Source organism: Nerophis ophidion, linkage group LG07 (genome assembly GCF_033978795.1).
Source record: "Nerophis ophidion isolate RoL-2023_Sa linkage group LG07, RoL_Noph_v1.0, whole genome shotgun sequence".
NCBI classification, from domain to species: Eukaryota; Metazoa; Chordata; class Actinopteri; order Syngnathiformes; family Syngnathidae; genus Nerophis; species Nerophis ophidion.
The window spans coordinates 51,739,445-51,765,518 of NC_084617.1; the positions used below are offsets into that span (position 1 = coordinate 51,739,445).

At 38.8% G+C, this 26,074-nt stretch overlaps 1 protein-coding gene across 1 annotated transcript in view; it reads right to left on the bottom strand.

The window, feature by feature from the left end:
• Positions 1–18,318: 18,318 nt before the first annotated feature.
• The window catches only part of erap2 (endoplasmic reticulum aminopeptidase 2), a 37,000-nt gene continuing 29,244 nt past the window's right edge, over positions 18,319–26,074 (bottom strand). The window contains exons 19-21 of the mRNA XM_061906377.1: positions 22,169–22,309; positions 22,012–22,093; positions 18,319–19,000 (exon numbers count right to left, since the gene is read on the bottom strand). Coding sequence (XP_061762361.1) covers positions 18,848–19,000; positions 22,012–22,093; positions 22,169–22,309 — 376 coding nt within the window. The 3' untranslated portion in view covers positions 18,319–18,847. The remainder of the gene's footprint in view (positions 19,001–22,011; positions 22,094–22,168; positions 22,310–26,074) is intronic.

A 26,074-nucleotide genomic window follows, 5' to 3' on the forward strand; every position in this document is an offset into this window, starting at 1 on the left:
GTTTGAACTGAACCAGTGGGCCACCAGTTGAATGCCCAATTGACGAAAATGTGAGGATATAAAATGGAACCTTGAGGAACACCATCAGTATAACTTAAGGAGTTGAATGAACGACTACTGACTGTATCTAAAAGAAAACAAGCTACAGCCACACCTTTGTCACACAAATCACATTATGAAAAATAACTGTCAAAAAAGAGGGGTCTTAAAAGGGTTGCCTTGAGAAATGCCTCAGTTATGTAAATCACAAGTTTGGACTCCAGTGTTTTATGTTTGCGAGCAATATTAAAATGTCAATGTTAGTATCAGCCAGTGTGTTTACAGTGGGCCAAGTTATTTTACACAACAGCAGCCTGCTAGTATTTTTAAGAATTTGCAGCAAAAATGTTTGTCTCTCAAGTTTTGAATTGAACTCAGGGGACTGTATGGTGTCATTTCCGGGACGAGTTTGACCCCCAGGCCGCTAGTTAAATAGCCTGATGTACATTATTTAAAAAAAACCAACCTCCCTATCAAAATGCAAAACTAGAGATAAAAGGATTATGTAATGAGAACAAGCTGACATGTTGATAGTATTAATGAACAAAAAACAAATATTTGGCTTTAAATGTATGGATAAAGTTTATCTGTAGCCTTATTATTATGACATTACAAATTACACGATGACGTCGCGTTCTTTCTTGTTTTTGCCTTGTTCTTTGTGTGGGGTTTTTGAACCTGTACTGCAATCACATTGTTTTGATGTGCGTTTGATAAAGTGGCAGCAGATCACAGTATCCCCTGAGATTTTAATTTTTTTACAATTGAGCTACAGTGTGTCAAACAATTTCCCTCATGGATCAATAACATTTCAGTTAAGTCTGTTGTGTTTTTAGTTTGCAGAGATGGAGAACTGCACTGCAAATACTTAGGAGTTGGGCTGGAGTTATTGTTTTAGTAATAGAGTAATCTACAGAATTTTTTGTTCAATTAATTGAGTCATCGGATAAAATACACTTTATGGACTCGATGCATATTTTAAGAAAATATGTCTAAATAAACAACGATTTAACTGCTTCACATAACCTTAATTTCATTTGTAATAAATGCAGATTATCAACATTGAAATTGCACTTTTGACATGTTTATTAGTAAGGAAAAATGTTTTGAAAACATTCCGCTGTTCGCCGCAGAGATCACGGTACCCACAAAACTGCCTCATCTGCGCTCTGTTGCAGAGGCCCTGAAGAAATTATGCCCACATATTTAAAGTTCCAGGCACTCCATGTGGTCTGGATTGGATCACGTTTGATAAATACACTCATTAAGCGATTAGTCAAAGCAACATAAAATGAATTGAAGATTTTTTTTTAATCTATGTAATTAATTATTTATGCAGTCGTACTTGAGGGTGTTAGGAACAATTGTGTTTACAGTGAACTTTAACAGATAACCTTCTTTGCACTAATTCAAACTTGAAAAACTTGTCTTTGATTGTGTAGGTACACCCAATTTACAGCAGGTGTATATTAAATTAATTATAAGAAGAAGAGGACAACAACATTGGATCTCTATTATTGTCACATATCGAATATTTACATAAGTGATAGGAACCTGTGAGGAAAGTTACAGATAGAAATGATAGTCAAAGCATCCGTTTTAACAAACAACTGTCTCAGTTTCGATCTGGGTATCAAATCTCTTACAGCACTTCCTGGTATTTTGACCTATATAAGTTTTATAAAGGTGTTGATATAGCGGTTTCCAAAGAAATTAATAGCCACATTGGCCCTACAAGCTACAAGAAAATGAACATAAATCTAGTAAAAAGAAAGCACAATGACAGTGTTTTGTCTACTCGGGTCACATGCAACCACACAATACACAAGCATGCATTGCCACAACCTGCATTGCATCTTGAGCAGCGGAACAACAGATGTCCCTTGTCTTGCAATATACACGACAGTACCCGACAGTAAATGTCTTTCTCTGCTCATTCTCCAAATGCTACATGGCATGTTTGGCTTCTTAATTCAATTACAGCCATCGTGGTAAAAAAATAGTGCCACAAGCTAGTAGTCCTATGTGGTAAGTAATAGGCCTTGGTTAACATTCTATAAGACAATTAATCAAACAATAAATTAACTTTATGACTTTGCCAGCCGCGATAAATTGCATGTCCTTGCGTGTTTACGGACTTCAAGGGCATTCCTTCTTTTCATCAGTTTCAGCAACTGCGCACATTTTTTCCATAGTTGAATGAAAAGAAGGAGGCCATCCATCCATCCATTTCCCACCGCCCATCCCTTTTGGGGTCGCGGCCGACGCTGGAGCCTATCTCAGCTGCATTTGGGCGGAAGGCGGTGTACACCCGGACAAGTCGCAAATTGTCATTTATTAAGTGTCTGTGCAGAGAAGCGGTGTTGCGACTCGCAAGCACCACAAAGTGCAACAAGTTAGCCTGTGACGAACACCACTAGCGACAGTTGAAATTTGGATTAAAAAAATGACACCAAAACTTAATTCCACCGCAACAGTGTGGGAATATTTCGATTTTAAACCTTTGGAACAAGAACCCTGGAGCCAGTTTGTCGAATTTGTTTGAAAATGGTGCCAACAAACAAATCCAATACAACAAACTTCTATGCCCAGTTGAAACACAACCATTCGACTGAGTATTTTCAACTGGTAAAAGATGTGCATAGCCTTTGTCCTGACCGTCTACTCTCATTGAGGCGTTTAGTGAACAAGGTCAGTGCAAAAAAAAATGTGCACATGAAGATCAATCAATCAATCAATGTTTATTTATATAGCCCCAAATCACAAATGTCTCAAAGGACTGCACAAATCATTACGACTACAACATCCTCGGAAGAACCCACAAAAGGGCAAGGAAAACTCACACCCAGTGGGCAGGGAGAATTCATATCCAGTGGGACGCCAGTGACAATGCTGACTATGAGAAACCTTGGAGAGGACCTCAGATGTGGGCAACCCCCCCCCCCCCCCCCCCCTCTAGGGGACCGGAAGCAATGGATGTCGAGCGGGTCTAACATGATACTGTGAAAGTTCAATCCATAGTGGCTCCAACACAGCCGCGAGAGTTCAGTTCAAGCGGATCCAAGACAGCAGCGAGAGTCCCGTCCACAGGAAACCATTTCAAGCGGAGGCGGATCAGCAGCGTAGAGATGTCCCCAACCGATACACAGGCGAGCGGTCCATCCTGGGTCTCGACTCTGGAAAGCCAGTACTTCATCCATGGTCATCGGACCGGACCCCCTCCACAAGGGAGGAGGGGACATAGGAGTAAAAAGAAAAGAAGCGGCAGATCAACTGGTCTAAAAAGGAGGTCTATTTAAAGGCTAGAGTATACAGATGAGTTTTAAGGTGAGACTTAAATACTTCTACTGAGGTAGCATCTCGAATTGTTACCGGGAGGGCATTCCAGAGTACTGGAGCCCGAACGGAAAACGCTCTATAGCCCGCAGACTTTTTTTGGGCTCTAGGAATCACTAATAAGCCGGAGTCTTTTGAACGCAGATTTCTTGCCGGGACATATGGTGCTATACAATCGGCAAGATAGGATGGAGCTAGACCGTGTAGTATTTCATACGTATTTAGTAAAACCTTAAAGTCACATCTTAAGTGCACAGGAAGCCAGTGCAGGCGTAATATGATCAAACTTTCTTGTTCTTGTCAAAAGTCTAGCAGCCGCATTTTGTACCAACTGTAATCTTTTAATGCTAGACATGGGGCGACCCGAAAATAATACGTTACAGTAATCGAGACGAGACGTAACAAACGCATGGATAATGATCTCGGCGTCTTTAGTGGACAAAATGGAGCGAATTTTAGCGATATTACGGAGATGAAAGAAGGCCGTTTTAGTAATGCTTTTAATGTGTGACTCAAAGGAGAGAGTTGGGTCAAAGATAATATCCAGATTTTTTACCGAGTCACCTTGTTTTATTATTTGGTTGTCAAATGTTAAAGTTGTATTATTAAATAGAGGTCAGTGTCTAGCAGGACCGATAATCAGCATTTCCGTTTTTTTGGCGTTAAGTTGCAAAAAATTAGCGGACATCCATTGTTTAATTTCATTAAGACACGCTTCTAACAGACTACAGTCAGGCGTGTTGGTCAGCTTTAGGGGCATGTAGAGTTGGGTGTCATCAGCATAGCAGTGAAAGCTAATACCGTATTTGCGTATGACGTCACCCAGCGGCAGCATGTAGATGCTGAAGAGTACAGGGCCAAGGACCGAACCCTGGGGAACTCCACGCGTTACCTTAACATAGTCCGAGGTCATACTGTTATGGGAGACGCACTGCACCCTGTCAGTAAGATAAGAGTTAAACCAAGACAGGGCTAAGTCTGACATACCAATTCGTGTTTTGATACGCTCTAATAAAATATTATGATCGACGGTATCGAAAGCAGCGCCAAGATCGAGGAGCAGCAACATAGATGACGCATCAGAATCCATCGTTAGCAATAGATCATTAGTCAATTTTGCGAGGGCTGTCTCAGTAGAGTGATTTGCCCTGAAACCGGATTGAAAGAGATGCATAGCCTTTGTCCAGACAGTCTACTCTCACTGAGGCGTTTGGTGAACAGGAACAGTGCAAACGAAACAGCGCAAAATTGTGTGCACTCACGTAAAGTGTGGTTCACTACATCAGCAAAAACATGCCGCCTTTTAATACTGTTGAAAACTAGCTTTTCCAAAAATGCTGCAAACGTTTGACGGACATTTGTCATGTTGTCATGCCATGATAGTGTTCCTCGCTTGGAATCTGCCAGATTCAAGTTTTTTTTGCATATAACTGCCTGTAGTGTAGTGTTTATATTCTTACCCTGCAATTTAGTTGGTAAAGAGCCTCACTTGATTGTCAGTTAAGTAATGGACAACTCTACCTATGTCTACATGTTTATTATTGAAGTGCAACTCTGTGACTACTTCATTAAGACATGCTATTTATTGTTTTCGTTGTGTATATTTGAGGGCCGCTCAGCCCCTCCTCAACGAGGACAAATCTATTTTAATGCTTTTGGTTGTGATTTTTATTCAAGTGCAACATTTTGGTAAGAGACAAAGTATATTGTACTGTTATTTGTTTGTTTCATTTAACTTGTATATTTAAATGTTTAAATTCCAGTTACAATGTTAAAATATACAATAAATATAGGTATATTGCATTTATAAGGGTATACTTGCCTTATTATTATGTATTATTCCATCAGTGGTAAATTTGCTCTCAAAATAATGTCAGGATTAATTTGTGGGTCAATATATTGTCAAGCTAAATTTTTATCAGTAATTAAAAGTACAAGATTGACCCATCGTAAATCCTATTGCCAAAGGAAAACAGCAAACTATAAATGCAACAGGGAGGGTTGACTCCTTGTTGATCTTACACATATATACATTCTGTCACATAAGTGGTCAATGTCTGTCTCTCGGCTTCACACTGGCTGCATACATGCCTATTAATAGGTAAAAATGTCAGTAGTAGTTCGGAGGCGATAAGAATATAACCCCATACAAGTCAGACCTTGTAGCTTGATTGCTGAGGTTGAACATGGCCTATAGAACAAATAAGCCTATTTGTTTTTCTTTAGCTTTGTGAGGGCCATGTGACAAAAGCATAGACTGGAAACTACTGTATGTCACATAAGACTTTAACTATTTTGCAGGGTTGGATGTTTAATTTGGAGTTGTTTGTCAAATCCGATCTTTTTAATGGCTTTTCACATTACAAAGAAATGCAATTTCAAATGTGAATGTAATCTGTCCCGCAAGCGAACATGATGGCATGTTGTCGCACGCACTACAGTGTTAACAAAAGTAAACATGGCTTCAACCGTAATCAGTGTCAGTGCTGGCGAATTTTTGGCAATTTTACTGATTTTGTGCATTCAAAGCCAACATTTTCTGAACAGAATTATTGTGCGTAGAAGATTATGAAGAAAGGGGGACAAGTATTTTTGGATCTCGCAATTTTACAGGATATTTTGCTTCGAAGTCTGCTTGAAAAATGTGTCAATGGCCGAGCAGTCAAAGACAGGAGTGGTGAAACTTTCACGTGAATCCCTAAAACATTATTTTCACCTGTTTCGGCTCCATTATCAACCATTTATTTTGTTACGGTCTATTTTGATGAATTAATATGACACTTATCGCTTTTTAAAGACGTTCTGGTCAGATGAATGAAGCGCGGGAACGTTCACATTGACGACACATCGCATATATATTCGATTTATTTCCACCTACAAAAGAGGCCTAGTCGGATATGAACATTTCAAAATCACACAAACATGAAATAATCCAATACAGGTCGCATATGGACAAAAAAAATTGTAGTTGACCTGCAGTGTGAAAAAGGCCAGAAAGCATTCATCCAGCTGAAAATAACCCTATATACAGTGCATCCGGAAAGTATTCACTTTTTCCAAATTTTTTTGTTACAACCTTATTCCAAAATGGAATACATTCATTTTTGTCCTCAAAATTAGACACACAATGTGAAAAGTTTTTTTTTATTTGGAAAACATATTCAAAACTAAAAAAATGGCATACGAGCAAACACTTTGGAATTGACCTGCAGTGTGAACGAGGCCTTACTTACAAAGCATTAAGTGGTTGGATATTTGGATCTTGTGCAAGAGTGTCAAATGTCGTATTATTAAAGTGACTGTTTGCAACCTCTACGCGGCCTCCTACTGTAAATGGTAAATAGATTATACTTGAATGGCGCTTTTCTACCTTCAAGGCACTCAAATCGCTTTGACACCATTTCCACATTTACCATCTCACACACATTTACAATCTGATGGTAGAAAGCTGCCATGCAAGGCACTAACCAAGACCCATTAGGAGCAAGGGTGAAGTGTATAGGTCAAGAAGACAATGGACGTGACTAGGATGCCGTAAGCTGGAATTGAACCTGGAGCCCTCAAGTTGCTGGCACGGCCGCTGTACAGCATTATATCGTGCCTTTGTCCTGTTTAGAGCACGCAAGCTGCATCACATGTAATACACACAAACGCAGGACGTATAGTCAGAAGTAAAAACATATGAACGACAACGTCAGCTGAAAGTATTTGTTAATGCATGTAAATCATTTCAAATGGAATAAACTTATATTTCTCGTAGTCTTAAATTGCAATTTAAATGTAAACTTTTAAAACTCCAAGTTAAATAAAACAAACAATAAAATGTATTTTGTTACCAAAATGTTGCACTTTAATAAAAATCACAACCAAAAGCAATAACATATCTTAAGGAGAATTGGGGGCCCTCAAATATACACAACCAAAACAATAAAAAACAGCTTAATAAAGTATTGACAAACAAAGATGCACTTCAATTTTGAAAATGTAGGCAGAGGTGGAATTGTACATTACTTAAATGACAATCAAGTTCAGACCTTTTCAAACAAAAAGTGCAGAGTAAAAATATAAACAATACAGTATAAGTAGATAGGAAAAAATAAACCTTAAAGGGGAACTGCACTTTTTGGGGAAATTTTGCCTATCGTTGACATTCATTATGAAAAACATGACGGCAGAAGTATTTTTTTAATGCATTCTATAACTCGTAAATAAACGTTAAGACAATTTTTAACATTTTGTGACTTAAATATTAACCAAATATTTGTGATATTGTTATTATCAGCACTAACACAGACCAACAATAGCGGCGCCATGATCACAAGCTTGTGTGCTTATATTGACGTTGTGGAGTTGTAAGCTACTTCCTCGCTTCTTTGCTTGTGGAAGTCAATTCAAAAGTCATGCCTCTCTCCTTAATACTAGAAGGATAAGGACATATTCTGACAAGTTGTTTGACAGCTAATTTAGACACGGAAATGGCAAGAACAACACAAGGGATTTGATGAGTCATTCTTCATCAAAACCGGACTTTAACAAGATTCCATCAATCGCCATCCTGATTACAACAGTCATTGTACAGTAAGTGATGTTTTATTGTGTTTTTTGGCTCTCATGAAGTCAGCAGGGAGTAATAATCAGTGATGATAAAAAAAAAAGAAAACATCGTCATTCGTTTTTTAAATTAATGCACCGCGTATGCTTATATTGATCAAAATACGTAGATCTTTAATGGTATTATAAATGTATGTGTACAGTCGTGGTCAAAAGAACATACTGTCATGGCTGTCTTGAGTTTCCAATAATTTTTACAACTCTTATTTTTTTGTGATAGAGTGATTGGAGCACATACTTGTTGGTAACAAAAACATTCATGAAGTTTGGTTCTTTTATTACTTTTTGTATGAGTCTACTGAAAATGTGACCAAATCTGCTGGGTCAAAAGTATACATACAGCAAAGTTAATATTTGCTTACCGGTACATGTCCCTTGGCAAGTTTCACTGCAATGAGGCATTTTTGGAAGCCATCCACAAGCTTCTGGATGAATTATTGATCACTCCTCTTAACAAAATTGGTGCAGTTATGCTAAATTTTTTGATTTTCTGACATGGACTTGTTTTTTCAGCTTTGTCCAAACGTTTAAGTCAGGACTTCGGGAAGGCCATTCTGAAACCTTAATTGTAGTCTGATTTAGCCATTACTTTACCACATTTTGACGTGTGTTTGGGTTTATTGTCCTTTTGGAACACCCAACTGTGCCCAAGACCAAACCTCCGGGCTGATGATTTTGGGTAGCCCAAGACCAAACCTCCGGGCTGATGATTTTAGGTAGTCCTGAAGAATTTGGAGGTAGTGCCCCTTTTTCATTGTCCCATTTACTCTGTAAAGCACCGGTTCCATTGGCAGCAAAACAGAGTCAGAGCATAATACCACCACCACCATGCTTGATGATAGGATGGTGTTCCTGGGATTAAAGGCCTCACCTTTTCTCCTCCAAACATATTGCTGGGTATTGTGGCCAAGCAGCTCAATTTTTGTTTCATCTGACCACAGAACTTTCCTCCAGAAAGTCTTATCTTTGTCCATGTAATGTCAGATTAGACAAAAATTGAGCTTTTTGGCCACTCCTAATGTGGCGAGTCGGAGTACTGCTAAGGTATTGAACTGCAAAATGACAATATATCGCCTTATACTGTGAGGCAGAGGTACTTGCTGCCTCATGGCCTGCTTTTCCCCAGTGGCAACAAGCATGCGACCCCTCGCACGGACACGCTCAATGCACTTTGTGTGTAGCCGTGGAGGTACCACCTGTGTCTGCCTCACTCAGGTGAGGCACTGCCTCACTTGCCTCCCCTGACAGCACGTCACTGTTGCATAAGCATAAACAACGTTTATGTTACTATTAAGTGAGCAGTGATGTGCTGTCAGAGGAGGCAAGTGAGGCAGTGCCTCACCTTGCCACCGGTGGCTTAACCATGAGATGTTCAAAAACGAAGTAATACCACTTAATAAATTGTAATATTTTTCTCTTTTGGTCTATGCGTTCAAAGTGATTTTGGTGTGGTTCCTGTACATTTTGGAAATCTTTATGGTCAAAATCGCGGAAATTTCCTGTGTCCTGATGAAAATACCAAGGCAGATGAGAAGTGAGGCAGACACAGGTGGGGCCTCCACGGCTACACACAAAGTGTATTGAGCGTGTGCGTGCGAGGGGGCGTGTGGTTGTTGCCATGGGGAAAAGGCAGGCCATGAGGCAGCAAGTACCTCTGCCTGAAGGTAGGTGGCGATATATTGTCAACTTGCAGTTCAATGACTCAGCAGTGATGGAGCTGTGTCCTAATTCTTGGTCTGCATCCTTCGGAGGACCCGGCTTACGCAGCCTCAGAAGGCTGGACCTTCGGAGGCACCTTCGGCTGTGTCACCCGTTGTTAAATGGGACAGTCTAGCCTGCGGAGGATACTTACATTTGAAAGTGTATTCGCTGCCGCTGTTTGTATTTGCCGCCATCGTCAAAATGATCCGGGTAGTACAAAGGCGCACAAAGCATCGTGGGATATGGGAGGCCATGAAGGATAATCGTGGTGCATCCTCCGAATACAGGGAAAAGGAGGGCACATTCGTCGGCTGCATTTGGAGGAGCCTTCGAATTTGAATTAATTGGGACAGACTTCGCGCAGCGTTGTGACGTAAGCAGTCTTCAAATTCGCTCTTCGAAGGATGCAGAACCTGCTGAATTGGGACACATCTAAAGTGTATTGAGCGTGTGCGTGCGAGAGGCCGCGTGGTTGTTGCTACAGGGAAAAGGCAGGGCATGAGGCGGAAAGTACCTCTGCCCCACAGTTGGGGGCGATATATATTGTCAACTTGCAGTTCAATGCCTCAGCAGTACTCTGACTTGCCACACTGGGAGAAGTCGGGGCGCTCAAGCTAGAAGACATGTCTCTCCAGTGGAAGCCAGCCTTTTTTTTTTTTAACTGTATTTATAACAAACATGGCATTTTTATTAGAGTAAGTCAGTGTTTGTGGTTGTTTTTTTTCCAGATGCAAAAATAGTCTGAATGCTTCTGGATATATGTACATAGTATAGTAGTTAATATCTAAACAACACATTCAGAACATTCGTTCCCAGGACTGGACCGTGCACCTTACCTCCTTTTGCACTATTTTCTTCTCTTTCCTTCCTATGTTTTTGTGGCGTATTAATGCTATTTGTGTACTGCTTGACCTTTCAGTCTTGCCGTAGTTTGTAAGTGCCTACTGCGCATGCTTATTGCCTAAGTTCAAGAAACAAGTTACCCCTTGTGTACGCTGTAATGCTGTTCTCCCAAGCTACGCTAGATAAAGTGTTTAGAAGTGTGCATCACCTAGTTATTCAGTTCTGAGTACATTACAGTTTTCGTTGTTTGTAGACTGTCACACTGATACTGGAGTTGCTTCTAATCTCATTGTACCTGTGTATAGTGACAATAAAAGGCATTCTATTCTATATTGTTTTATTGTTTGGAATGAAATTGAATTAAATGAATGTGTCTGCCAACATGGAGGATTATATACTGCAGCCAAGATTTAATACTTCTCTAAACTGGACCTTAAGACAAAATGAATGTGACCATACAAAGTATGTTTTCATGGAGGATAGCCATTCCTGCTTCAGATACAAATACAGAATGGTAAGATACACTCACAATAATTGATTTATTTTGTTAAAAGCAAATGAGACCAACAAGTATTTAATAACAACGTAATCAAATACTTGTTGGACCCAGTTATCATATCATAATATCATTATTAAAACATTTTTATGAAAGAGAATAACTCCCTTCTTTTTCCTTCTAATGTGCAACCTAAATCAACAAGAATTAGAGCTGCATATTATGAGTATGAGTTTATTTCGAACATGCAAGCATACAACATGATACATCACAATTTCCAGTTTCTCTTTTCAACATGTTTGACTTGGGGACTTAGATTTAGAGTTCCTTTTTATTGTCATTCAAATTTGAACTTTACAGTACAGATAAGAATGACATTTCGTCATATTAGCTCATTGTAGTGCAGGATAAAAGAACAATAAGGTGCAGATATAAATAAATAGATTACTGTCCAGATAAATATATTGCACTTTTGCATATGCATCCAGGTTTATGGATGTCTGTTATTGTCTTTATATTCCAGCCAGTTGATCAATTTTTTGGGCGAACTGAGGGGATTATTATGATGCGTTCAAGAGTCTTATGGCGTGAGGGAAGAAGCTGTTACAGAACCTGGAGGTTCTGCTATGGAGGCTGCGGAACCTCTTTCTAGAGTCCAGCAGTGAAACAGTCTTTGGTGGGGGTGGGAGAAGTCTCTGCAGATTTTGTAAACCCTGGTCATGCAGCGGCTTTTAGCGATCTCCTGGATAGGAGGAAGAGGAGTCCTAATGATCTTTCCCGCCGTCTGCTCGCTGTACATATCCTACTAAGTCAGACCTACAGTGTTTCAATGTTTATTTCTCTGTTGATCCAATTGTTGATGACTGAATAGCTGATATCCACCAAACCCTCTTCATCCGACCCACCAGATTGTAAATAATGTAAATCATTCAATGTATATACTCTGATGATTAACTTGTGTGATAACTGTATTATGCTAATTGTATATATTTGTACCATGAATTGATTTACCTGGACCCCGACTTAAACAAGTTGAAAAACGTATTCGGGTGTTACCATTTAGTGGTCAATTGTACGGAAACTGTACTGAACTGTGCAATCTACTAACAAAAGTTTCAATCAATCAATCAAAAGTCCTCACCACTCTCTGCAGAGACTTCCAGTCCGAGGCACTGCTATATGAAATTAAGTTAAAAACAAGAAGAAAAAAAGACTCCAAAAGTATCTATGCTTAACCTGGTGTTTAGTTCACCGCACCTCAGTGTAGGTGAGCAGTGATAAAGGTTATTGATCAGTTGTATTCTGTTAGTCAGGCAAAGCCCATCTGCGCACGACTTATCTGCGCAACACGCAATGACTAAAGGCCTACTGAAACCCACTACTACCCACCACACAGTCTGATAGTTTATATATCAATGATGAAATATTAACATTGCAACACGGCCTTTTTAGTTTACTAAATTGCAATTTCAAATTTCCAGGGAGTTTCATCTTGAAAAGGTTGTGTAATGATGACGTGTACGCAAGACGTCCCGGGTTTTCAGGAAATACACAGTATTTTGGAGATCTGTGTTGCTGAATCTTTTGCAATTTGTTCAATTAATATTGGAGAAGTCAAAGTAGAAAGATGGAGTTGGGAAGCTTTAGCCTTTAGCCACACAAACACACGGTGATTCCTTGTTTAAATTCATGGAGGTGAAACTTTACTATGAATTAGAGTGCGGTCAAGCGAACATGAATCACGACGGAATGTCAACCAGCAGGTTTCGGTGAAAAAATTGTGTTAAAAAGTCGCTTCTTACCGGAGATCAGCTGAACTTGTGCCGTCCATAGCTGCCGTCGACTTCCCTGAGACATTGGCGTCAAGACAGCCGTGGAAACACACCTCCGCCTATCAGGTACTGTTAAACTCACTAAAACACTAACAACACAATAGAAAGATAAGGGATTTCCCAGAATTATCCTAGTAAATGTGTCTAAAAACATCTGAATCCGTCCCAATGCAATGGGGTTTTTTTTTAACTTTTTTTTTTTTTTCTAGTCCGTCGCTATCAATATCCTCAAACACGAATCTTTCATCCTCGCTCAAATTAATGGGGCAATTGTCGTTTTCTCAGTCTGAATAGCACTTTTTGTTGGAGGCTCTGTCACGCCAAATTTCTTCCCTCCGACAAAAACCTTCCCCCCATTTACTTCCGGGGTCATGAGTAATACAGACGTTTTGTTAACGCTATACTATAAAAATATAACGCTATATTATAAAAATATAACGCTACATAATGAAAAATACAGATGTTTTGTTAACGCTATATTATAAAAAAATTCAAAAAAAAAAAAAAAACATTTTACAAACCCAAGCTATGGGATGACGCATTTACTTCAGGGGTCACGTTTCCTCTTACGTCATCCCATAGCTTGTGTTTGTAAATTGTTTATTTATTTATTTTTAATTTTTTATAATATAGCGTTAACAAAACGTCTGTATTTTTATAATATAGCATTATATTTTTATAATATAGCGTTAACAAAATGTCTGTATTAATCATGACCCCGGAAGTAAAGGGGGGGGGGGGGGGGGTTGTAGGGGGGAAGAAATTTGGCGTGACAGCTCCCATTAAAGGCTTACTGAAACCTACTACTACCCACCACGCAGTCTGATAGTTTATATATCAATGATGAAATATTAACATTGTAGCACATGCCAATACGGCCTTTTTAGTTTACTAAATTGCAATTTTAAATTTCCCGGGAGTTTTTCTTGAAAACATCGTGTAATGATGACATGTACGCAAAACGTCACGCGTTTTTAGGAAGTATGAGCGCTACGCACACACACAGCTAAATGTCGTCTGCTTTAACGGCATAATTACACAGTATTTTGGAGATCTGTGTTGCTGAATCTTTTGCAATTTGTTCAATTAATATTGGAGAAGACACAGTAGAAAGATGGACTTGGGAAGCTTTAGCCTTTAACCACACAAACACACAGTGATTCCTTGTTTAAAATTCCCGGAGGTGAAAATTTACTATGGATCAGAACGCGGTCAAGCGAACATGAATCCGGACCAAATGTCAACCAGCAGGTTTCGGTGAGAAAATTGTAGTTAAAAAGTCGCTTCTTACCGGAGAAAAGCTGAGCTTGGGCCGTCGATGAAGCTGCCGTCGACTTCCCTGAGACATTGGCGTCAACACACCCGTGGAGACACCCTTCCGACTATCAGGTAATATTAAACTCACTAAAATACTAGCAACAAAATAGAAAGATAAGGGATTTCCCAGAATTATCCTAGTAAATGTGTTTAAAAACATCGGAATCCGTCCCAATGCATTTGCGTTTGGTTTTTTTTAACTCGTTTTTTTTTTTCTAGTCCGTCGCTATCAATATCCTCAAACACAAATCTTTCATCCTCGCTCAAATTAATGGGGAAATTGTAGTTTTCTCGGTACGAAAAACACTTTTTGTTGGAGGCTCCCATTAAAAATAATGTGAATATGGGAGGAGCCCCCACACTTGACGTAATCGTCTGCGACTTCCGGTAAAGGCAAGGATTTTTTGTCAGCACCAAAAGTTGCGAACTTTATCGTGGATGTTCTCTACTAAATCCTTTCAGCAAAAATATGGCAATATCACGAAATGATCAAGTATGAAACATAGAATGGACCTGCTATCCCCGTTTAAATAAGAAAATTTCATTTCACTAGGCCTTTAAAATGTGGCTAAAAGCCCTATACAAGTACAACCCACTTATCATTTATAATGTTAGACATGAAATTATAAATAAACTTGGTTAGGACAGCGTCTGAAAGTCACTCAAATCTATTTTTATTTCATACAATCATCTAATTTTAATCAAACTCGCCAAAAGTCGAACTGACCCCTCGCAACATGAAAGTCACTCACAGTGCTTGGTTATTATTAGCTAGCCTGCTGCTAGCATCCTGTCAATGTTCCTCACCCACCATGTTTTGCATACTTCCCTACCTGTGCTGTTGCTGTCAAACGGGTCCATGGCGGACGGGTTCTGTTAAAGATCTCTCAGTCCGGCTGGAAGTACTTTATCTGGGCACCTTTCGAGCAGATTTAGTGGCTGGTCGCGCCGCCACACTTGACTGCAACGTCGGTCTTTCACTGCAACGCCACCGACGTTAGCGCTAGCTTGGAACGAGCCAACTTGTCATTGTAGCAAACTCACGCGAAGACTTGACTTTTTCCTTACTAACAACACAAATGCAGAAATTAAACCAAGAGTAGGTTATAAAAAATAACATAAAAATGGTGTGACGTTAGCAGTTTAATGTCACTTCTGCTTCCTCGTCAACCAGTTGTTGACAGCCGACGGTCAACAGACAGCGCTCGCATCCAATTGGCTGAAAATATCATGGGCGGAGCTACGGTGTTGACGTCCTGATGATGTTGGCTCTGCTTCTTCCTACTACATTTTTGACATGTTGAACCCAAAAGCTGCGAAAACTATGATTCTGTGTTCCAAACGTGGATTATTTACGGAACTTGTGTGAGCCTATGGCTTTACATTTGGTTACATATACATGTTTTTCATTCTATTTTAGTTACTTTATTGAGTTTACAAAACCCTCGCGCTGTTTTGTACTGTTTCTGTACTTGTTTTGTTTATTAATATGTATTGATTGTATGTACATGTTGCATATTATAAATAAAAGTTTATATAATTAAAAAAAATGTACAAGTTGAACATTTTACGGCACAGAAAATAAATCATATAGCACATATTTACAATGGGGGGCGGCCGGGCTTCACGGTGGGGTAGGGGTTAGTGTGTCTGCCTCACAATACGAAGGTCCTGAGTAGTCAGTGTTCAATCCCGGGCTCGGGATCTTTCTGTGTGTAGTTTGCATGTTCTCCCCATGACTGCGTAGGTTCCCTCCGGGTACTATGGCTTCCTCCCACCTCCAAAGACATGCACCTGGGGATAGGTTGATTGGCAACACTAAAATTGGCCCTAGTGCAGTGGTTCTTAAACAAGGTTAAGAACCACTGCCCTAGTGTGTGAATGTGGGTGTGAATATTGTCTGTCTATCTGTGTTGACGACTTGTCCAGGTTGTACACCGCCTTCCGCCCGATTGTAGCTGAGATAGGCACCATGCAGCACCCCCCGCGACCCAAAATAAGCGATAGAATGGATGGATTGATGGATATTTACAATGGGGCAGCACGGTGGAAGAAGGGTTAGTGCATCTGCCTCTCAATAAGAAGGTCCTGAGTAATCCTGGGTTCAATCCCGGGCTCGGGATTTTTCTGTGAAATCACCGTGAATGTGTGGGTTCCCTCCGGGTACTCCAGCTTCCTCCCACCTTCAAAGACATGCATCTACCGCTTATTCCCTTTGGGGGTCTATCTCAGCTACAATCGGGCGGAAGGCGGACTACACTATGGACAAGTCGCTACCTAATCACAGGGCCAACATTTACACTCACATTCACATCCATTTTCTACTGCTTATTCCCTTTGGGGTCGCGGGGGGCGCTGGTGCCTATCTCAGCTACAATCGGGCGGAAGGCGCTGTACACCCTGGACAAGTTGCTTCCTAATCACAGGGCCAACATTCACATTCACATAGTAAGGCACATTTAATGTTGCCAATCAACCTAGCTATCAATAAAAAAAAAGTCATTGTTAATGTGCAACAAATATAGCCGTGAAATTTCCAAAACAAGGTTATTTAAATCAAATTAAGAACATCAAAGATGAACTTAACTGAGGTTAATTTGAGTCTTCATGACGAAAGCTTTTTTTTTTTTACATCGAATTTATGTGAAATATTTTTTGCGTTTGTATTTTGTGAATTGATGTATTTATTTTTTTACATTTAATTATGCTGACAATTTCATTGAATGTAATTTGTGAGCAAAATATGCATGTTAAAAGTTCAGTTTGTTAACAATACAGGTGCTTTAGTCTTAAATTACCTGAGGCGGGTCTTGAGTTTTGAAGCAACAAACAATTCTGCACTTAATTTTTTGTGTTGAATTTGCATAGAATGAAATTTAATAAAGAAAAAATATTATTTATACTCTGATTTTTTTCTTAAATTAGCTTCGGTTACTTTATTAGTACCCAAAACGTCAGCTTGTTTTCTAGACAGCAAGATCAGGACATCCATTAAAACATACAGGAAAAGTAAAATCTTAGACATGCATTTCAAAGACCTTTCCACATAAACATTACAAACATTGGTAAAATTATAAAATTGTAAATGTACTCAAAGTTCCCCATAAAAAAGATGAAAAAATATAAAATCACAATCAGATACGATTTATGACAAGCCAGAATAAAATACCATCAATAAAATAAATTACACCGAAACAAATATTAGCAAAAATTCATCTTTACGGTTTGCAATTGTACGCATAATATGATGTAAAAAAAAAAAAAAAAGTTTACAAAATTCAAACACAAAAATTCAGTGTTCAAAAAAGCTTACATAATTAAAACACAAATAACCTTCAAATTAACCTCCCACCTAATGAAAAATACAAAATAGTTTGTTCAACCAGGACACATTTGGAACTCTTCACTCAACACTAACGTCATACACTCATCTAAGCTCACCTTTTGGCATTCACACACAGCAACACAACACCAGCATTTTGAAATAATGCGAGATGATAGAAGAAAGGTAAAAATATAATAAATCTATCTGTGGCAGCTTAAGAAAATGTTACATACAAGTTGAACTTTTACATCTCGATCCGTTTTCTACCGCTTGTCCCTTTCATTTGCCATGAATGTGGTGCGTTTTAAGACCCTTGATTAAAGTTACAAACAGAGGTGTCACTAGATTTTAAACACAGGAACTCCCAGGAGATGCACTAATAATATGATGATAACATGTTATTTTCTTGTATTGTATTGTATTTGTATTCTACGTGAATTAGCTAACTTATACATTACACTCTCAAGTAAAGGAAAACTTGACATACCGTATTTATCATCATATTTTGGTGAAGAATGGAAGATAATTTAAATTAATTTATGGTAATATGTAATTAACTTGCTGATACCTTTTAGTACACAAAAAGTAGTTATTTAGGGGAGTTATCTATATATGCTAATCCTACTTTTTAACAATCCAAACTCTGATTAGGGTTTTTACATGTGTTTAAAAAAGCTGGCTTCAACCAAACCCATGCAAATATTTGTTCTTGAATGTATGTAAACATATCAAGTGTGTGTGGGTGTGGTGGTGATGGGGGCCCAGAGTTTAGTGCTCTGCCCGTGAGCACACGGAACATACAGTGCATAACACAACAGTACAATTAATCTTTTTATTGTCTAATATAAGCCAAGGCTCAGGTGCCAAACTCAAAACCCGGGGGTCCAGATCCGGCATCTCCTCATCATTTGAAATAATCATTTTCATTATGCTATTCATCCATCTTGCTTGTGACAGAAAAATGATACTGCGTGTACTGTTCTTCTCAACTCAGATTAGCAGCAATAAATTATTTCAAGTGTCAAAGCTATTTTTGAAATAAATTGTGCAATATTAAATCCATGAAAAATAGGATGACGTTGTTGGTAAAAAAAAACAAACAAAAAAAAAACACATCCTGCAACTGTGAGGCGATTAAACTCTTGGTTTCACAGGTACAAGCAGCCTATAATGACACCATTAGTATGAACTTTTTTTTTTTGCAACATTATCATTTTATTTCACTTACTCACAAATAAGTGGGTAAAATTAACATAATTTTTTTTTTCCCATGTGAAAAAAGGATCCTCCGTGATTTATTTAAAACATTTTTACACGCGACACACCATTTAAAAAAATACCTAGAAATCAGCCGCTATATGTCCTCTCATTAAGCCATTTTTTTAATGCCTGCAGGTTCCTCTGCACCCAGAGAATATTTTTCTGCATATTGTCCAGTGCGATTTGAGGAGCTCTCAGCTGAGATGCCTGTTCTCTGATGGACTCAAAGAAGAGTTTAACCTGGGGGGGGGGACAAACACAAGCACATTTAAACACATCCATCAAATCAGATTATAATTAAATTAAATTATGGTATTCCAGGTAGGAGGTTAAACAAACTCAACTATATATATATATATATATATATATATATATATATATATATATATATATATATATGTATATATATATACCCCGAAATCCTTCCATGTCAAAGTTTTTGCCTCCGCGACCGCTGAAGCCGCACACCGCTTGGCCTGTTGGTAGCTGTCAGCTGGGACCTGTCTGTCTCCCATGAGCCAAAAAAGCCGATAGCACTCTTTCTTCAGCTTGACGGCTTCCCTAACCGCTGGTGTCTACCAGCGGGTTCTGGGATTACCGCCACTATAGGCACAAACCACCTTGCGGCCACAGCTCCAATCGGCCGCCTCGACAATAGAGGTACAGAACATCGTCCACTCAGACTTAATGTCCAGCGCCTCCCTCGTGACATGTTTGAAGGTAGGTATTGAATCTCTCTCTGACAGGAGACTCTGCTCGGCGTTCCCAGCAGACCCTCCCAATGCGCTTGGACCTGCCGGGTCTGTCCGGCATCATCCCCCCACCATCACAGCCAACTCACCACTAGGTGGTGATCGGTAGAAATCTCCGCCCCTCTCTTCACCTGAGTGTTTAAAACATGAGACAAATTCGATGACACAACTACAAAGTCGATCATGGAACTGCGGCCTAGGGTGTCCTGGTGCCAAGTGAACATATGGAAACCCTTATGTTTGAACATGGTGTTTGTTATGGACCATCTGTGACGAGCACAAAAGTCTAATAACAAAACACCACTCAGGTTCAGATCCGGACGGCCATTCTTCCCAATCACGCCTGAGTCATTGTTGTTGCCAATACGTATGAGCGATGAAGTCCCCCAGTAGAATGAGGGAATCACTATGTATATATATATATATATATATATAGATAATATATATATATATATATATATATATATAGATAATACTTTATTGATTTATATATATATATATATATATATATATATATCCATCCATCCATCCATTTTCTACCGCTTATTCCCTTTCGGGGTCGCGGGGGGCGCTGGCGCCTATCTCAGCTACAATATATATATTAGAGATGAGCGGTTTGCGGTCACAACCGCAGAGCCCACGGACAAACCGCGGGTCGGGCGGGTGACATGACGAAAAAATTGATTTTAAATAGATTTGGGCGGGTGGCGGTTGAACCATTTCGGAAATATATATTGTAATAATACCAGGAATGTAGGCTCATACAACTTCTTCGTTTGTCTTGTCTTTATTGCACAAGATGTAATAAAACCACACCACAGCACACATGTCTCTAACGCTTTTCTCGGGACAACACAAACTCTCACTTCCTGTCGATAACGTCACTTCCCTATCTCTCCCGGAAGTCCCGCTACCCAGCCAAAGTCATTGGCTGACACCAATACATATTTATACATAGTTAAATGTTATGTTGAAGAGGTTCATTTGGCCTACTGACGTGTATTTATAAATGGTTGATTTATATAAGCTAGTAGGTAAAGTGTTGTAGCTGACAACACTTGATGGTACAATCCATATATCACGTCACAGACAATGTCACGCTAACATCACATGACACATCTGATGAAGGCTGCAGAAGCAAGGTAGCCCAAACTTGTCAGGTACAACACTTTACCTTACTAGCCTATAGAAATCAACCATTTATAAATAGTTAAATGTTGTTACCCACATACGAAAAACGAGCAGCACTCTTTGAAACCGTATGGGGGCATACTTTTATTTTGAAGTGTCTCGTTTGGTCTGTCGACGGATGTAAGGAAGCTACTTCCGGGTATGGCCAACGAAGTATTTGTCATTTGTTGGTATTTTACTTGGTAAAATGTTTGATCCACGGGTGGGTGTGGCTTTGATGAAATGTTGGTTCGGGTGGGTGGCGGGTGGATGACGACTTTTGTGATGCGGTTTCGGGTGATATAATTGCCTATCCGCGCATCTCTAAGATATATATATATATATATATATATATATATGTACATACATACATACATACACATATTTAATACAGATTTAAGTTATATTTATCTATTTACTGTATTATTTATTCATTTTATATATTTAAAATACATAAACAAATATTGACAATGTACTTTTTATTATTGTAAATTGTTGAATGTTTTTATTAAATTAGTTCAACCGAGGGTGTCCTAAGTTTTTATTTTTATATTTCATTTTAAAAACCAATACTATGCAGCATAAAAAACAGCCTGCATGTCAGTTTTGTGTTATTAGCATCAGCATTTCAACTTTTTCACATTATATTTTACACCTGTTTGTCTTTAATTTTACTTTTTAAGATTTTTTTCTAGGCAAAATGATTTTTAGAATGTGCCGCAGGCCATTTTGGCCCTGGGCTGCACTTTGCACAGCCATGGTTCAAACAAATACAATTAATATTGAAAATCTAAAATCAAGCATTTAGGGACAAGCGGTAGAAAATGTATGGCTATTTTATTAACAATATATTTTTATATAATGATATGCCAGCACCCCCCGCGACCCAAAAAGGGAATAAGCGGTAGAAAATGGATGGATGGATGGATATTCTATCTAACTAATCATTGCCTAATAATTCTCTCACAACATTAATTTTCAGGAATTATTTTTGTTCCAACATCTACTGGTTTAAAAACAACAGACCTATCATGTCTGACAGCTTGGTTTACATTTATGAGGAAGGAAGGGACATGAAAAAACTCAGGGTTTGTTAAAAAAAAAACTGGTTATCGTCACAGAGCAAGTTACCATGGTAACTGACTCTGAATTTGACATACTGTACCTGTTTTTTTTAACCGAAAAAACGTATATTTCCCTAATCTCAGGCTTTACATAGAGTTTTCACTTAACCTGCTTTCTGGAATACCCCCCAGAAAGTGTACTACTGAATGATCTCGGGGTCACATTTATATTATTTAAGACATACAATGAAGGTGTCTACTGTACCTCAGTGTATTCCTCAGGGTATGTAAACTGGCCTGTGGTGCCTACCAGGATGTGTCTGATGGAGGTTGAGCTTAACTGCAGTCTGAAGAACAGCAGGAAGACAACAGACACCATCAGATCAAATATCAAAGATAAAAATGTTTTACTTCATACACACTTTTCAACCAGATTGCTCCAATTTTTTTTGACAAAGTGCCAGGCGATGTGGTGTCCCTTTGGATTTCTGGCCACCAACAAGATGAGCGTGGATAGGTCCTGAGTTCGTATCACCTGACCTTCCAAACCCAAGTCCAACAGTCTGCAATGCAAACACACACTTCAGTTATCGGTGCACTTAGTAAGTTCTTAGTGCATCGCTGGTTATTAAGTATGTACTGTTATGCCCCCAGTGTAATGGGGGCATAACTGGGACGGGGGGCGGGGGGTACAAGGATGACAGGGGATGCAAAACATTAACAGTGCAATACGTTTTCATAGCATGGTCACTACTGCCTACTTTGTCTTGTTATATTCTTATTTTACTGTTATATTGTTATTCCCATTGTTTTTATTCTTTTTGTAATATTTCTCTATTTTGTTTCCTTTTAAACCCCCATTATTTACTTTTTTTTTTTTTTTTAATTGATCTCAACTCTGTACACTGCTGCTGGAATTTTAATTTTCCTGAAGGAACTCTCTTGAAGGAATCAATAAAGTACTATCTATCTATCTAATGGTGTATATGATGAGTTGTTGGTAAAACACAGCACTATCTTGTGGTCAAATTTACTCATTGCAAGTATCTACAGGATGTAATTAGTTACAGTACGTCAACGTATGGCAGCCATCTTAGTCATCTTTTCAATTAAGACAATGCAAAAGAATGGGTTACATATTGAAAATGAAATTTAACGTTCTTATTTCTTTGTAAGATTTTCATATAGTTTGCTTTATCATCAACATAAAACGTGTTAATAATACACAACATCGTCTTTCCTGCAAAAGATTATTCTCAGTCAACCGTGTATTTTGCAACCAAATGCCGTTTGCTGTCATTTTAGTATGCCGTCCATGCAAAAATAAAATATCCTGACACTTTGTCCCTATTAGGTTCCCAGTGGCACAAGACATTAAAACAATGTTGAGAACTTTAATCTTGACATTGAGCAACTCAAACCTAATGTCAGAACAACATACTTTTTGACAATGCTTAAAGGCCTACTGAAATGAGATTTTCTTATTCAAACAGGGATAGCAGGTCCATTCTATGTGTCATACTTGATCATTTCGCGATATTGCCATATTTTTGTTGAAAGGATTTAGTAGAAAACATCCACGATAAAGTTCGCAACTGCAGAAAAGCCCTGCCTCTACCGGAAGTCGCAGACGATGACGTCACATTTTGAGGGCTCCTCATATATTCACATTGATTTTAATGGGAGCCTCCAACAAAAACAACTATTCCGACCGAGAAAACGACAATTTCCCCATTAATTTGAGCGAGGATGAAAGATTTGTGTTCGAGGATATTGATAGCGACGGACAAGAAAAAAAAAAAAATTAAAAAAAACCAAACGCAATTGCAATCACGTTACATTGAGACGGATTCATATGTTTTTAGAGACATTTAGTAGGATAATTCTGGGAAATCCCTTATCTTTCTATTGTGTTGCTAGTGTTTTAGTGAGTTTAACTGTACCTGATAGTCCTAAGTGTACGTCCACGGCCGGGTGTTGACGCGCAGTGTCTCAGGGAAGTCGACGGCAGCTGTACGGGAGGCGCAAGCTCAGCTGATATCCGGTAAGAGGCGACTTTTTAACCACAATTTTCTCACCGAAACCTACTGGTTGAGAAGTGGTCGGGATCCATGTCCGCTGTGATCCATACTAAAGTTTCACCTCTGTGAATTTTAAACAAGGAATCACCGTGTGTTTGTGTGGCTAAAGGCCCAACTCCGTCTTTCTACTTTGACTTCTCCAATATTAATTGAACAAATTGCAAAAGATTCAGCAACACGGATTTCCAAAATACTGTGTAATTATGCCGTTAAAGCAGACGACTTTTAGCTGTGTGTGTACGCAGCGCTCATATTCATAACAGCTCGTGACGTCACGCGTACGCGTCATCATTACGCAATGTTTTCAAGAAAAAAGTCCCGGGAAACTTAAAATTGCAATTTAGTAAACTAAAAAGGCCGTACTGACATGTGTTGCAATGTTAATATTTCATCATTGATATATAAACTATCAGACTGCGTGGTGGGTAGTAGTGGGTTTCAGTAGGCCTTTAATCAATGTACGGTTATGATGTTGATTTGACCGTTGATTTGACCGTTGAATTTTGGTAATTTCCCAACCATTATTCTACAGCACAAATACAACTTTGAACCAACATGCTTTTTGAGATCGTTAATTTGACCATTGAAAATTGGTAATTTCCTGCCACAACGTGGATCCAACGTCATCTGAATTTACAAATACAACTATTTGTTGTTGTTGACGTTGGACTGTCTGGCAAGAACACCAAGGCCGCGAGACACGCGACAAGCTTACACACACACATGCATCCACAAAAATACATGCCTCACACACATACCCCACAACCCATCCAACGCCCTTGACGCAAATCCCTTAAGGGTGAGGGACGGCTGGTAAGCGCCTGAAGAGCTGCAGCCTTCGACCTTAGCCCCCACTCCCTACCCTCTGTTGCAAGTCTCGAGATGTATGTTGTAATATGTATATGTGCTTTTCTATGGAGTTTTTTTTCCCACTCCAGACTAGATTGTATTTTTTTACTCATCTCCCAGACTAGATGGTATTTTTTTTACTCATCCTCCCCCAGTGTTTACCTTTTTCCCATCTTTTACGAGGTGCCTTGTGGCAACCCATCAGCGTTCCTGCTCTGTAACCCTGTACACTGTTTTTCTAATCTTGAACGAGTTTGTGCTGAAAACAAAGTTTTGTTGTACTTGTGCAATGACACTAAAAACCTACCTACCTACCTACCTACCTACCAATTCAACGTTGTATCAATGTCTTGTGCCTGCTGGGTTATGATCGCAGTTGGCTAATAGCTACTTTGCTAAGCTAATATCGCTAAGCTTACGTCGCTAGCATTATTATCTTAGGTCAGTGGTTTTCAACCTTTTTTCAGTGATGTACCCCCTGTGAATTTTTTTAAAATTGAAGTACCCCCTAATCAGAGCAAAGCATTTTTGGTTAAAAAAAAGAGATAAAGAAGTAAAATACATCACTATGTAATCAGTTTCTGATTTATTAAATTGTATAACAGTGCAAAATATTGCTCATTTGTAGTGGTCTTTTGTGAACTATTTGGAAAAAAAGATATAAAAATAACAAAAAACTTGTTGAAAAATAAACAAGTGATTCAATTATAAATAAAGATTTCTACACATAGAAGCAATCATCAACTTAAAGTGCCCTCTTTGGGGATTGTAATAGAGATCCATCTGGATTCATGAACTTCATTCTAAACATTTCTTCACAACAAAAAAAATCTTTAACATCTATATTTATGGAACATGTCCACAAAAATATCTAGCAGTCAACACTGAATATTGCATTGTTGCATTTTGTTTCACAGTTTATGAACTTACATTCATATTTTGTTGATGTATTATTCAATAAATATATTTATAAATGATTATGGAATTGTTGCTATTTTTAGAATATTTAAAAAAAATCTCATGTACCCCCTGGCATACCTTCAAGTATCTCAAGGGGTACGCACACCCCCATTTGAGAACCACTGTCATAGATAACAATATAATTTATTGCTTATATTTTTGGGTTTACAAAACCCTCATAAAACTCATGAAAACTTCTTCACTGTGGCGTTAGAGACTGTTTAGTTGAATCAAGACATAACTTCAAAACCAAGTGCACATGTACCAATTCATTTTATGTGGCCTAGGAGTATGGTGTCAGAAGAGTCCCAAAATTCTGCAATGTGCATAGACTCATTTGGCGCGTGCGCAGATTAATTTTACGTGCGTTAAAACTAATTTTATGCTCATAAATGACTCCACGTACATGAAGAGTGTTGTTTACGCACAAGGATTTTG